Source organism: Gossypium hirsutum, chromosome D10 (genome assembly GCF_007990345.1).
Source record: "Gossypium hirsutum isolate 1008001.06 chromosome D10, Gossypium_hirsutum_v2.1, whole genome shotgun sequence".
In the NCBI taxonomy this organism is placed as follows: Eukaryota; Viridiplantae; Streptophyta; class Magnoliopsida; order Malvales; family Malvaceae; genus Gossypium; species Gossypium hirsutum.
This window is the reverse complement of record NC_053446.1, coordinates 19,705,916-19,720,605: the sequence shown is the minus strand read 5'-3', so window position 1 is coordinate 19,720,605 and position 14,690 is coordinate 19,705,916. Positions and strand designations below refer to the sequence as shown.

Here is a 14,690-nt window from a genome sequence, read left to right as displayed (position 1 = left end):
AGTACCGATAAGAAATTTCAGTGATTGCATGCCTGGATTGCATATTAGGGTTTAATTGCAAAAGTGGGTAAATATGAGCTTTAGATGATAAAGGATTTAATAGAAGTGCATAATTGAAGTAAAGGTCCTTAAATGGCAATTAGACCATTAGATTTTCATGGACAAAAAGGGCATGCATAGATAAAAATAACTAAAGTTTTAATGAAGGGTATTTTAGTCATTTGATAATAAAAAGAATTAAAAGGGAAAAAGATGACAAAATGTGCTCATCTTCTTCCATAAGGGCCGAAACTTCAAGGGACTCCATAGCTAGGGTTTCTTCACTTTCTCAAGCTCATAGTAAGTGCATCCAAGCCCCGTTTTTTTTTACGTTTTTGGAGTCCTCGTAGTTCGGTTTAGCTTATTCTACCATTAATTCATGTTAGGGTTCATATTTGGAAAAGTACCCATAGGTGAAATGTGTTTATTTTGATGTTTTATGGTAGAATATGAGGTTTGAAATTATGTTAAACAACTTTTGCTAGGCGATTTTAAGTGAAAACGAGTAAAATGACAATCGGTAAAAATACCTAATGTTCATAAGTAAATGTTACAGTGGGAATTTGATGTTGCCATAGAAGGGAAAGATGTTCAGCATATGATAAAACATAAGAATAAGGGATGAAGTTAAATTTACGAGCTTTGGGCAAAAGTGTAAATATGAAAAAATTTAGGGGTAAAATCATAATTTTACCAAAGTTTGATTCAAGGACTGTTTTGATGAATGTGAGTATTAAATAAGCTAAAATTGCTATTATAGATCAAGAGGAACGAAATCTAGAGTTAGATCGGGGAAAGAAAAAGGTTGATGACTAAGTTGCTAGATTTGATCGTATTTTGTACTGAGGTAAGTTTACGGTAAATAAATGTAATATTTCAATAATTATTATTAATGTTGTTATTTTCCAGCAATTATGTACTTATTTCATGAAATTATTTAATGTTGACTCAAGTATGAGATGATAGAGAATCAATGTTAAAAAGTCCCGTTGGAACATTAGGAATGTATCGGATACAAATGTCATGACATTAGGGGGATGAGACCCCATGTAAGACCATGTCTGGGACATGGCATTGGCATTGTTGAGGTTATAAGAGGTCCCACGTAAGACCATGTCTAAGACATGGCGTTGGTACCGAGATGAGAGGTCCCCCGTAAGACCATGTATGGGACATGGCATGGGCACCGATATGAGAACTCTCATGTAAGACCATATCTGAGATATGACATTTGCAGTACAGGAAACATCTTATGTAAGACCATCTGGGACATGGCTTTGGCATGTTATTATCAAATAGGAGACCCGAGTATCCTTAGTATTCCAAGTGGTTCAATGGACTAGTAAATAGACTATGTTACATGAAAGTTTAGGTAAAAGCATAATAAATAGATTTAGGTGAGTTATAAGGGTTAAGATTATCTCAGTTATCAATTGAGAAAAAAATTTCAGTAAGGGAGGAGTAAGTTATAATCATGAGTTATTTAAGTAAGCAAGTAAGTAAACAAGTAAGAGAGTAAGTAAAGAAAAAAATAAAGATCATGATACTTGATGATAATTTATGAGTATAATTATTTATGATAAATGTTGTTATTTATTTGCTTGTAAACTTACTAAGCTTTATGCTTACCCCCTTTATTTTCCTTCTTTTTATAGTATCGCCAAGCCAATTTGGGGATCGTAAGGGTGTCGGAGATCGTTTCACACTATTAAAAGACGATCTCGGTATTTTGTGATTCGAAACATTTTATGTTATGGCATGTATAGAGACTTAGTCATTTTGTGTGCGTGTCCTTATGATATGGCTAATGAATAGCATGTAAATACTTGATAATGATTAGCTATTGAAATGGCTATTTAAGAACATGTTTTGGTGTTATGTATGCCTAAATGATAGTTAATACAAAGAAATTATAAAAGAGTAAAAATTTGCAATGGAACAGTTTTTGGACAGCAACATTGACGTGATTTTGAAAAATCACCAAGGATAGTAGAAATGGAATTAGAGAGTGAATAAGATATAGAATTAAATTTTATCGAGTCTATTTTCACATGAAAGAAACAGTGTAGGTAAAGGAATTTTATATTTTGTAATATTTGAATTTTAGTGAGACAGGGTCAGAATGGTTTTTGAAGTCCCCTATTCTGACTTTAGGAAATTATTAAAAATTGTATAGATAGAATTATGAGTCATAATTTATATTTCTAGATTCCTTAGTGAGTCTATTTTCAATAGAAACAAGCAGAAGCACCATATGAAGCCCGTACAATAAGATAATTGATTTCTAATGAATAGAGGTCAGAACCTTCAGACAGTGAAATAGGTGAGACTTTAACGAATTAACTGTATTATTTGGCTAACCCAAAAATTCTGGAAAATTTATGATAAGAAGATATATGAGTCTAGTTTTAGGAAAAATTTACAGATCTAAATTTCAAGTTTCTTAACTCGAGTTATAATTAAATTAGTGACTGTCACACAAGTGGACAATTTTATTGTGAATAGTGAAATAAATTATTTTGATTTATTTAAGTATTCGGAAAACTTTTAATGTTCCCGGTTTGGACCTGAACCGTTTCCCTTGCATGTTTTAGGGTCTAGAGGGCCCTTTTTAGGAACATATTGATTGAACGTAAGCGAATTAATTTTAAAAGCAAATTTTTATGCTCCGAACTAGTAAGTTAAGTCAGGTAACGCCTTGTGCTCGACTCCGGCAACGGTCTCGGGTAAGGGGTGTTATAGTTATTATTTGGATATTGTATAACTCTTATTTTATTGTTAATTTTGTTATTGTTCTAGAGGCATTTGCTTCTTAAGTTGCACCTATTTTAGTGTTATTTAAGTATGCATATTTTTTAAAAATTTATTTTCAATTTGTTGAGAAACATTTATTTTAATATTTTTAGTATTTTTGATTTATTATATATTTTTTAAAAATTATATAAAAAATAATATAAAAATAATAATATGGGCGAGCTAAGCTCGAGTTTTAGCTTTTTTACCCAGGCCCAACTTAGGAAAAAATTTAGGCCCATTTTTCGAGTTGAACATGGCCCAAACCTAAAAAACGGGCCTAAATTTTTGTTGGGCCTGACTCGGCCCATGAGCACCTCTAGTTTCCCTCACACATTGTCCTACATCATACATGATACTTTTATAAAAATAAAAATATCTCAAAAGAACCAAACCTCACATTCATAAAGAAAGATCTTGAGACCCTTATTTATAAGTCATTATACTTCATTAGACTAAAAAGAACCAAGTTAAGGGGTGGACTCATACATTGGGCTTAAAAGGCTAAGTAAAATACATCTAAGGCTTTTTTGTTTTTGGGCTTCTTTTTTATTGAATTTTTTAGAGTCTAAGTAAAATTTTTAACTATTAACATCTATATTTAGTCAAGCTATAATTAGCCAACTAATTTGGTGACATTTTATAATTTTTTTGATTTTTATAATTTATATTTAAAAAAGTTAGTTATTTTTTAGTCTTTTAATAAATATTTTCACTTAAATAATCAATTAAACCCTCGTAAAATCAATTAAACTCTCATAAAATAAAAAAATAATAATTAAGCCCTCTATGCCATCATTTTACCAGCTAGCTGCTACGCTATTATTTTTGCCACATCAACAATTAACAAACAATCAATGGCTTCAACTAAAAAAATGAATTCAAAGAGCTTAATTAGGTAGCAATTATGATTCAAATGGCTCTAATGAATGTAGTTTTCGATGAGGTACTTAATTTATTTTTTAACTATTTTCAAAAGTCTTATTTGGCGTTTTAGCTTTTCTTTTGGGTGAAAAGGGGTACATAAGTTTTTGTATGTTGTTAAATTGGCTTCAAATTTTGATGGGATAAATCTCAAAACACTACAGCAAAACAGGTTTTTAGCGGCATTTTTAGCGGCGGACAAAAAACGCCGCTATAGATCGAGCATTAGCAGCACTTTTTAAAAATCGCCACTATAGATAGACCATTAGCGGCGCTTCTTGGAAAACGCCGCTATAGGTCAACAATTAGCGACGCTTTATGAAAAACGCCACAAAAAAATTAACCACAACCGTTGTTGAGCTTTAGTGGCATTAGCGTCGCTTAATGAAAAACGCCGCTATAGATTAGCATTAGCGGGCGCTATGTAAAAAACGCCGCTAATGGTTGACCTTTTAGCGGCGCTCTTTGAAAAATGCCACGAAAAATTAAGCACAACGCCGTCGTTTTATGTTGAGCTTTAGAGGCATTAGCAGCGCTTTTATAAAAACGCCGCTATAGGTCGACCATTAGCGGTGTTTTTTGAAAAATGCCGTAAAAGACATTTTATCTGTACTGGTTTATTTATATTAATTACAATAAAATTTATTTTTAATTGAATATTTAAATTCTTCAAAAAAAATGACACGTAGAAAAAATTTGAAAGTAAAAATATAGAAAAATATTTGTTAAAAATGAAAAAAATTTAAAATACTATTATTTAAAATAATTTTAAAGTTTTTTTGGGTACATGAATGATTGTTTTTTAATTTATATATTAAATAATTTCATATATAATCGTAAAAGAGAGAGTATTAATTTTAAAATATTGAATTAATTACCATTATAGTTTAGGGTTTATGGTTAATGGTATATGGTTTAGAGTTTAAGGTTTAGGAATTACTATTTTAAGGTTGATGGATTATGGGTTTAGGGATTATGATTTATGGTTTATGGTTTAAGGTTTAGGAGTTACTATTTTAAGGTTTATGGTTTATGGTTTAAGGGTTAGGGTTTAAGGTTTGGGGGTTAGGGGTTTAGGGTTTATGTTTTTTAATTTAGGGTTTAAGGGTTAGGAGTTAGGGGTTTAGGGTTTAGATTAATTAGTATTTTTTAATCAAGCCTTTTTCACCCTTATTTGTAGGGTTCTTAAAATATCATATGTTCGTGCTCGTGTTAGAAACAAGTTTCAGACATGAATACTTCAAGTAAAATTAAGAGTCAAAGGAATAGAATTACCCTTTCTATTAACCAACCATAAACTTCTTTCGAATTGATTTGATCCTTTTAATTTGTTCGATTCTATCGTAACATCATAAGCTCTGTCTTTTTTAATACAAAAAACTACGTATTCTTCATCAGGAAGACATATCCAGCTCAAGTTTTCATATTATTTAAAATTATTTTCATACACAATTATAAAATTTTACAAATTAAATATATAGTGTGGAACAAAACAAATTTAATTTAAAGGAATTTAAGAAATAATTAAACCTTTCAAATATAGAAACAAAGAAGAAAATTGGATTGAATCTTTAAATATTTAGTAGTATCAAAGGCATTAGCGGCGTTTTTTTTCATAAACGCCGCAAAAAGTAAGCAATAGCATTTTGTTTTAATAAAAACAACGCTGTTTTATTGGATTTCTTAGTGGTGTTTTTGGTGAAACGCCGCAAAAGGTTAATTTGTTTTAATCAAAATAGAGTCGTTTTATTTGATTTTTTAGTGGTGTTTTCGTCAAAACGCCGCAATAGGTCGGGATTTAGCGACGCTACCAAAAAACGCCGCAACATGTTATTTTGTTTTAATAAAAATGGTGCCGTTTTTGTAGGTTTTTTAGTGGCATTTCGGTTAAACGCCGCAATATGTAGGGATTTAGCGGCGCTTGTGGATAAACGCCACAAAGGTTGATTTCTTTAAGGCAAAACGTCATCGTTTTGCTCTCCTCCATTTTACCCAACCAATAACCCGATGAACCTTATTCATTCCCCCTTCTTCTGAATTTCATTTCCCCCTTTTACTAGTCTGAAATCCTAAAATTTCACCCAAAATTTGCAGCCCGACCTTTTTTCCTCAACTTTTTTCCCCCAACCTTTTCTCCTTATTCTTTTTTCCCCCCGAAATCCTTAAGTTCCACCCGAAATCAGCAGCCCAACTATTTTTCCCCAAATCGGTAACCTTGAAATCGATATTGAAGAATTGTTCTCGTGTCTTGATTTATTTTTTAGAAGGGAAAAATAACCAAAGTGTTTTAAAAGGGAAGAGAGAGTTATCTAACAGGGATAATTTTATTTTATGTTTTTCATTTTATTTATTTTTGGTGTTGTGCAAAAATGATGCGGTTAGTCATTGGATCTCATGTTTATTACTTGCTTCTCATTCTCATGTCATATAAGTCTTGCATTTATTGGACAATGGTGCTTTATATTTTATTATTGCTGATTGCTGACTATACTTGAGAAAATGTGATGCAGAAGGGAAATCGTTGAGACTAGTGTTGTTGGTAGAACTAGATTAGCAATTGAGAAAGAATCAAATTTGTTTGATAAGGTTCCTCCTCCCTTTGAAATTAGATTCATTGAAAGTAAATTACATGTAGTTTGCAACTTGCTACTATGCCTATGCTGGTACCATATGCTTTAGTATATCTGCTGTTAGCGCTTGCCCTTTTTTTATGAATCCTAGGAGGAAATGAACTATTGTTCTCATAAGTCTTGCAGTCCTAATGTGTCTTTATTTTAAAAATTTTGAACGGTTCTAATTTGCAATGACATTATGTTGTTTTCAGGTATTAAAGAGTGTTGAAGAAGGTCTGAAAAGGCTAGAAAACTTGCTTCAAGAGTTGCATGTTTCAAGTTCATCGGCTGGGAAAGAGCAATTACAAGCTGCTTGTTCTGACTTGGAGAGAATAAGGAAGCTAAAGAAAGAAGCTGAATTTTTGGAGGCATCTTTCAGAGCAAAAGAAGCTTTCCTTCGACAGGTTTCTTCTTATCCCCTCCTCTCTCTTTTTCAGTTATTCTATTTGTTTTTTTGAATACCATATGTTCTAATAGTGCCTTCACTATGAAATTAATGCCATGATGTCAAGATGGTTGGGCTTTTTAGTTCCTTAAATAGAAGATAAATGCTTGCCTTTTGGCTTAAAAAAGCTCACTTTTATGCTTGGCCTAGCATAACTAATATCATGGAGTTAGTAACGGGGCAGCAGTACATTAGCCATGGATTATAGACTTGGCTATTTACATTTTAATGTCATAACTAATACATTTTAATCCATATTTTTGTTATTTACATTTTAATGTCATAATTTCTCTTATAGAATTTGTGGAAATTTGCTTTCCACTTGGGCTGATTGCTTTCTTGTTAAGTCAAAATTACATGTATTTACATTTAATGGAACCCAATTAATCAAGGAAGTATAAAACATAATATTTTAAGTTTGAATTTCAAAATTATTACTATTTTAGACATATTAATTATTTTGATATTGTATTTAATTATATTAAACAGTTTTATTTACGTTCATATTTCAATTTATGGTTACTAATGTTATATTAATTTTTGTTTATATTTACATTTGATTTCATAATATTTGTATATATACACATTGCACATTTAAAGAGAGAACGAAATTCGAACTTTGAAGACAACTTTGTATTATTATTTTACAACTTTGTATTATTATTCGAAATTTGAACTTACGTTTGATTTCAACTTATTTTGTTCTTAATTTATATTTATCAAAATATGAATTACCTTAATTCTAAAACTAAATATTTATATTATTATTTTACTTATATATATCATATCATAACTTACATAACTTACATAACTTACATAATACATAAATATATATCATATCATAACTTACAGAACTTATTTATACTTGTAAATAAACAATTTACCTGTGTAAATTATTGTCAATTTTAGACTTCAAGAACTACGAAATGGACTAGTCTTGGATGAATTTGTCAAGGGTAAGTAACGACTATCGAAATGAAGTACAAACTTTTCTAAATTTTGCATTTCAAAATGCAAGCCAAGAGAATATGATTCTTTGCCCGTATAAGAAGTGTGGCAACATCAATTAGCATTTTCGTGAAGTTGTCTACGAACATCTAATTGTTGATAGGTTTATTCGGGGGTATAAAAAATGGATTTTCCATGGAGAGTGCACACCTAGTAGAACCTCTTCAACGATTAATCCGGCTTATCCTCATAGTGCTTACCATCAGTCTGTTAGAGAAGATGACATAGAAGGTATGTTGTGGGATGCGTTTAATATGCTCAGTCATGGTTTGCAATTGTTTCCACCCGACTTTGTTGCATCCGATGATTGTAATCTTGGTGGAAATGCTTTTATCGAAACGGGAAGAAGTGTACCTGATTAAGAGTCGAATGGAGAAGCGGCGAAGTTCTACACGTTACTTAATGAAATGAATAAAGAACTTTATGAGGGATCAAAATTTTCAAAAATGTCTTTCTGTATTCGTCTTTTTCAATTAAAATGTTTGGGAGGGTAGATCGGAAACTCTTTGACAATGTTGTTAGAGTTTTTGAGAGATATGTTTCCGTTTGCAAAAATCCCTCATTCATGCAAAGATATGAAGAAACTAATAAATAATTTAGGCCTTGGGAACAACAAAATTCATAGTTGCCCAAATAACTGCATGTTATATTGGGGTGATCAGAAAAACCAACAGTCTTGTCATGTATGCGGTAAATCTTGTTGGATGAATAGAAATATAGAAGATGTGAATGATGATGAAAATGATGCACAGTTAAGGAAGAAGCCAATTAAGATTTTGCGATATTTTCCGCTAATACCAAGGTTTCAAAGGCTTTTCATGTCGTCGAAGACAACTGAGTCTATGACGTGGCACCATGATGGACGAACTGATGATAAATTATTAAGGCATCCTGTGGATTCTTTAGCTTGGAAATCATTTGACAGTAAATTTCCAAGCTTTGCAAGCGATCCTCAGAGTGTGAGGCTTGGGCTAGCATCTGATGGATTTAATCCTTATAAAATCATGAGCACTTCGTACAGTACTTGACCTGTAGTGCTTATTCCTTACAATTTGCCTCCATGGATATGCATGAAGCAATCTTTCTTTATCTTATCTATGATTATCCTTGGAGAAAAAGGTCCCGAAAATGATATTGACATCTATTTGCATCCAGTCATTGAAGAGTTAAAACAGTTATGGGCGGGTGTTGAGACATATGATGTATTGAGAAAGGAGAACTTTAATTTACGTGTAGCTTTGTTGTGGACTATTAATGACTTCCCGGCTTATGCCAATTTATCTAGTTGGAGCACCAAGGGACGTTATGCTTGTCCTTGTTGTGCTGCGCAAACATGTTTGAAATGGTTATATAATGGGAAGAAGTTCTCTTATATGGGGCATCGTCGGTGGTTACCGGGAAACCATAGATTTAGATTTCAGAGTACTCTATTTGATTGTACTGAAGAGTTTAGAGAAGCTCCTTCGCAAACCATTGGATCTGAAATCTTGTTTATCTTGAAAGATATGAATTTCAGTTATGGGAAGATGAATCAACAGCCCAATACGCAAACAAAGAAAAGATCGAGGGATGAATCTGATGATGAATTTGATGAAGATGATGATCCTAATGAGGCAGACTTGTGGAAAAAAAGTATTTTTTTTGAGTTGCCTTATTGGGAGCATCACATTTTACGACACAATCTTGATGTCATGCATATTGAGAAAAATGTTTACGAGAACATCATTGGGACAATTTTGAATGTCGATGGAAAATCAAAAGACAATCTTCAGAGTCGACTTGATTTAGTTCACATGGGAATTTGGTGTGATCTTCATCCCTAAGTACTTCCAAATGGGAAATATCAGTTGCTGCCTTCTATTTTTTCAATGTCGAAGAAAGAGAAAGAAGTGTTTTGCATGGTGTTGGAAGATATAAAGGTTCCAGATACGTAGGCATCAAATATATCAAGATTTGTGAGTCTTAAAGATCGAAGACTATATTCCTTAAAATCACATGATTATCACCTCTTGATGTAAGATTTACTGCCAGTTACTTTACGGTGTTCTATGTCAAAAAGGTGACGTCTTGTATAATTGAACTATCCAATATAATGAAAGCCATTTGTGGCAAAGTTTTGAATGTTGAAGAACTTGATAAAGTACAAGATCGAGCCGCTTTAACTTTATGCAATTTGGAGAAGATCTTCCCACCTTCCTTCTTCACTATTATGGTGCACTTGCTAATCCATCTCCCTCATGAAGCAATACTTGGTGAACCTGTTTTCTATCGATGGATGTATCCTGTAGAGAGGTGCTAATTTATTTCTTAATTATTCATTTATTCACCTCTATGCCTTTAGTTACAACTTTTGATAATATTGTATATCGTGTTTAGGTTCTTATCCAAATTATAGTCTTATTACTGTAATAAGTGTTATTTAGAAGGATCAATTGCCGAAGGTTACTTGGTAGAGGAGTGTATGACTTTCTGTTCTAGATATTTAGAAGATGTTGAAACAAGACTGAATAAACCAAGTAGAAATGCTGGGCTCACTGATCATAACTTGGCCGAAACTTATTTATTTCAAAGTTATGGAGAACCAATCGGTAAAGTTGAAATTGTAGAATTAGATGATAGATCGTGGGTACAAGCACATCGATATGTTCTTTTTCACCACGATTCAATGGAACCATTACACAAGTAAGTTCTAGAATTTGATAAATATTCATCTTTTTAATTTGTTTATCTTCTAACAAAGTAAACCTCTTTTTAACATATTGAGTACAAACAAATCTTGAGATCTCGTTCACGCTCATGAAGATTACAACATCGAGAGATTAATAAGTTTTTCACAGAATCTTTTCATGAATGGTTAAGCCAAACAGTATGCAATTGAAGCTTTCACTGAAAAATAATAATGTTTTCTCATAACATTTATAATTACTCAATTTACTTTCGATTCAATAGGTTTGGAGTGGGAAGGACGTCAATGACAAATTTAAATGGCTTTCCCAAGGTCCGAATAGAGTAGTAAAAAGATATAGTGCCTTCCTCATCAATGGATTCAGATTTCATACGAAATATTGCGAGAGATTGAGGAGAACTCAAAATTGTGGAATAGTTGTTAATTCTTCAATTACAAGTTATGCTAGTGCTAGGGACAGTAATCCTGTTGAGGGAAATGTGGAGTATTACGGACTTCTTACTGACATTATTGAGTTGGATTGCTATGGCAAATGGAAAGTTGTCTTATTTCGATGTGATTGGGCTGATGTTAATACTGCTTACGGAATTAAACAAAATCAATTTGGTTTTACAATGGTGAACTTCTCTCGATTGATTCACACTGGACAACAATTGATAGATGAGCTGTATGTATTTTCTTCTCAAGTGAAACAAGTTTTTTACTAGACAGATCTAACTGATGAGGGTTGGTACGTTGTACTCCGAAACATCCCTAGAGACTTGTTTGACATGGGCAATAGAAGTAGAGATGACATCGATGAAAGATCAGAAACTTTGTCTTTTCCAGAACAAAACTTAAATGAAAATATCTCTAGTACTAGTACACAATTTCAATAGGTTCGCCAGGATGTTGATGAAGATATTTACGAATTATGATGTAGTAAGATTTTACGATTTTTTAATTATATGTAATATCATAATTTAAATCTTGGTCTTATTAAATATTTCAACTATTTTATATGTACTATTATTGTTGTAATTAGTTACTAAAATTTCAACTATTTTATGTGTATTGCAGATAAAATGCCTAGAAAAAGATTGCGAGATCTAAGTATTGCTCAAAATACTCCAAATTTGAAAGAAACAAATAGTGAACAACAGACTGCTATTGGATCTTTGAATGTTCTGAATACACCTGACGAACCTGCAGAAATTCAAAATAATGTTAAATTTAATTTACATGCATGTTGACTTTTATTATTGATTTCTTTTTCAAATTCTTATATTATAATATACCATTTTTCAGCTGAAAAGTGATGGGATGCGCAGAGGTCGAGGACGTACGCTACTTAAAGATTTATACGAGTTAAATCCTGTCGAGCGTGTCAAAGTATCTAGAAACAATCTTGGTCAGCCTGTTGGATCAGAAGCTCGAATTTTAGCAGGATATTTGGGCATTATAGCATGAAATGCCAATATGTTACCTATCAACTACGAGTCATCGCATCAAATGCCAATATGTGAATGTAATTTATAATACTTTGGTTTAAGTTTCATTTATATTTACTTTCTAAACTTGTGTTTTTTGTAGGAGAGGTTTGCTTTAGAGGTCTCAGATAATTTTGTCAAGAAGGCATTGGGAAAAAGATGGAGAGACAATAAAAGTACTTTAAAGAAAAAATATTTTAAGACAAAAATAACCCTTGAAGAGAAATTGCGAAATGTCCTGCCGGGAATGCTGAGCTACCAGTGAGAAGATGCAGTTAGATTTTGGAATTCAAAGAAATGAGAGGTATTACGTACTTCCAAACTCTTATAATTATTTTGGTTTTAGTATTTACTATATACGTAATAATAATTTCATAATGTAGGATCGTGAACGAGTTAGAACAAACAACAGGCAAAAACAGAAATTCACTCACACAGTTGGGTCAAAAAGTTTTGCTCGTGTAGCTGAGGCCGAGGTCTTTTGAATTTATTAATAGTGTCAAATATTTATTACTTTCTATTAAATAATATTTTTACTACTATATTGTAGGAACTGTTGTCTGGTCAAAAAGTTGGACACCTTCAGCTTTTTGACATTACACATAGGAAGAAAGATGGATCTCTTATGACTTCTGAAGCTACAGAAATTATGGTATGTTTACTTAATAAAATTTGAATTATTTTAAATATTTATAGTGTTTAATTCTAATGGTTTAATTATTTGTTTGTAATGCAAATAATGTTAAGTTATTTTGCATTTGTTTTTATAATATATATTGCGTTTCTAACTCTTTGATTGATTTATTAGGAGAAACTAAAGGATAAAAAGGCGGAGTATAAAGCGATTACTTTGAGTGATAGTTCTGTTCATCTTGACAACATTGATAACTGGATTATCATTGAAGTTTTGGGTCCTGAAAGGTATGGTCGGGTTCGATTTCAAGGATCTTTTGTTAACCCAACCCAATATTTTGGATCCAGCTCACAACAATACATGCCTTCGGGGAGTCAGGCTCAAGCTGAAGTTCAGAGGTTAAGAGACCAGATGACATAGATGCAAGCGAGTACAGATGAGCGAATTACTTAACTTAAAGCAGAAGTTGAAAGAAAATATGAAGAACTCCAACTACAACTTAAGACGGAGGCAGCAGCGAAGGAAGCAGAGTAGAGCAAAAAGTACGACACACTCCAGTTACAGCTTCAGAATATGATGAAGATGTTTCAGCAGTCACGAAATCCACCATCTTAGACTATTGTATGAATATTTTTAACATTTTAACTTTTAACATTATTGTAAGAATAATTTGAATTATACTTCATTTATCAATTTATATCATATATCATTCGTTGAATTTGAAGTATCATTTAGATTTGCTATTTTTGGTTGGATTCCATGCTACAGGAAAGGTTGCATATGGATTAAAATTGGATGCTAAAAATTTGCCAAAGTTAGTGAAAAAGAACGATGCTTTTAGCAGCGTTTGTGAAAAAGGCGCCACTAAAAGTCATGTTCTTTAGCGGTGTTTGTGATAAAAGCGCCGCTAAAGGTCATGTTCTTTTGCGGCGTTTATGTGAAAGAAATGCCGCCAAAATTAGCGACATTGTCTATAGCGGCAATCGCTAAAAGCCTGTTTTGTTGTAGTGAAATTATATGCATAAATTTTAATTTGGAGCAATTATACACGTAAAATCCTAATTGTGGTTCAAATATGTACTTGAAACTTTAATTTTGATTTAATCAATGCACATTTAAAGAAATAAATACATCGATTTATTTTTATATTGGATAATATAATTATTTATGTATGCAATATATAAACATAAAATGATGTTATATTAATAATTGTGTTAATAATTTATATGAATTGAATCAAATTTAAATTTCATGTATAAATTTACACAAAACCGAAGTTTATACATATAACTATACATTAAACAATAATTAATATATAATTTTGAGATTTATCCTAATTTTGATCCGCTACTTTAAAGTTTTTTGGCTGAAGAGCAATAGTGTTAACCAATTCCCAATATCTTTTCTACTGGGGCCAGCTGGTGTAAGAGTTCATGGGTTGCTACAGTCTTCAACTTAGGAAAAACTGCATTGAGGCCAATAATCTACAACCAGATATCTGTGTGAATAAGCCCAAGTACAGGCCAAAAAAGCTCCTGCCAACCAACCTATATAGTACAACATGTCACAGTTTGGAACACATTTTGGGTTAGACACAAGGATAACCTGTCTGAATCCATCCTTTGTCCTTCGTCTATATTCCGTCAAGGTCACCATTAGTTGCAGAGTATTTCAGGTATAACACGAAATCATTAGGTCCCCACTCCCCTACTACCATTATAATAAACTATACTAACATAAAAGATATATATATACACTAATATCTCAGGAGACTGGTTCTACAAATCTCAATTTGTTAACTTCAATGATCAATCTTAGCTAAGATTAACACGGTTTTTGGTATTCTTATATCATAAATTTTTAATAAATCAAATATGTAGTGATGGAAGGCAAATGAAAGTTTTGTGTTGTACCTTCAAAATCCTACAAATTTCTCGTCATGTACACATCAAATGCCAAAAGAAAATTAGGTGGTTGACAGCAAAATGATTGGGTTGCGATCTCTAGCTTTTTTCTACTATTTAAGTGTATTATTTTCAATTTAGATCAATAAATATTACATTTTTAATAAAAATAATAT

The 14,690-nt window shown here is 32.0% G+C and overlaps 1 protein-coding gene across 1 annotated transcript; it reads left to right on the top strand.

The window, feature by feature from the left end:
• Positions 1 to 6,128: 6,128 nt before the first annotated feature.
• Positions 6,129 to 13,328, top strand: LOC121222044 (uncharacterized). The gene is made up of 6 exons (XM_041101931.1): positions 6,129 to 6,133; positions 6,267 to 6,342; positions 6,581 to 6,772; positions 12,360 to 12,452; positions 12,527 to 12,628; positions 12,785 to 13,328. Exons 1-6 carry the CDS (start codon positions 6,129 to 6,131, stop codon positions 13,028 to 13,030), a joined length of 714 nt encoding a protein of 237 aa, XP_040957865.1. The 3' UTR covers positions 13,031 to 13,328.
• The last annotated feature ends 1,362 nt before the right edge of the window (positions 13,329 to 14,690 follow it).

Bases quoted from the DNA above. Each gene is read 5' to 3' on its own strand.
- LOC121222044 (XM_041101931.1), top strand. The intron at 12,453-12,526 runs GTCTTTTGAATT...ACTATATTGTAG, and splicing joins CTCGTGTAGCTGAGGCCGAG to GAACTGTTGTCTGGTCAAAA. The intron at 12,629-12,784 runs GTATGTTTACTT...TTGATTTATTAG, and splicing joins CTGAAGCTACAGAAATTATG to GAGAAACTAAAGGATAAAAA.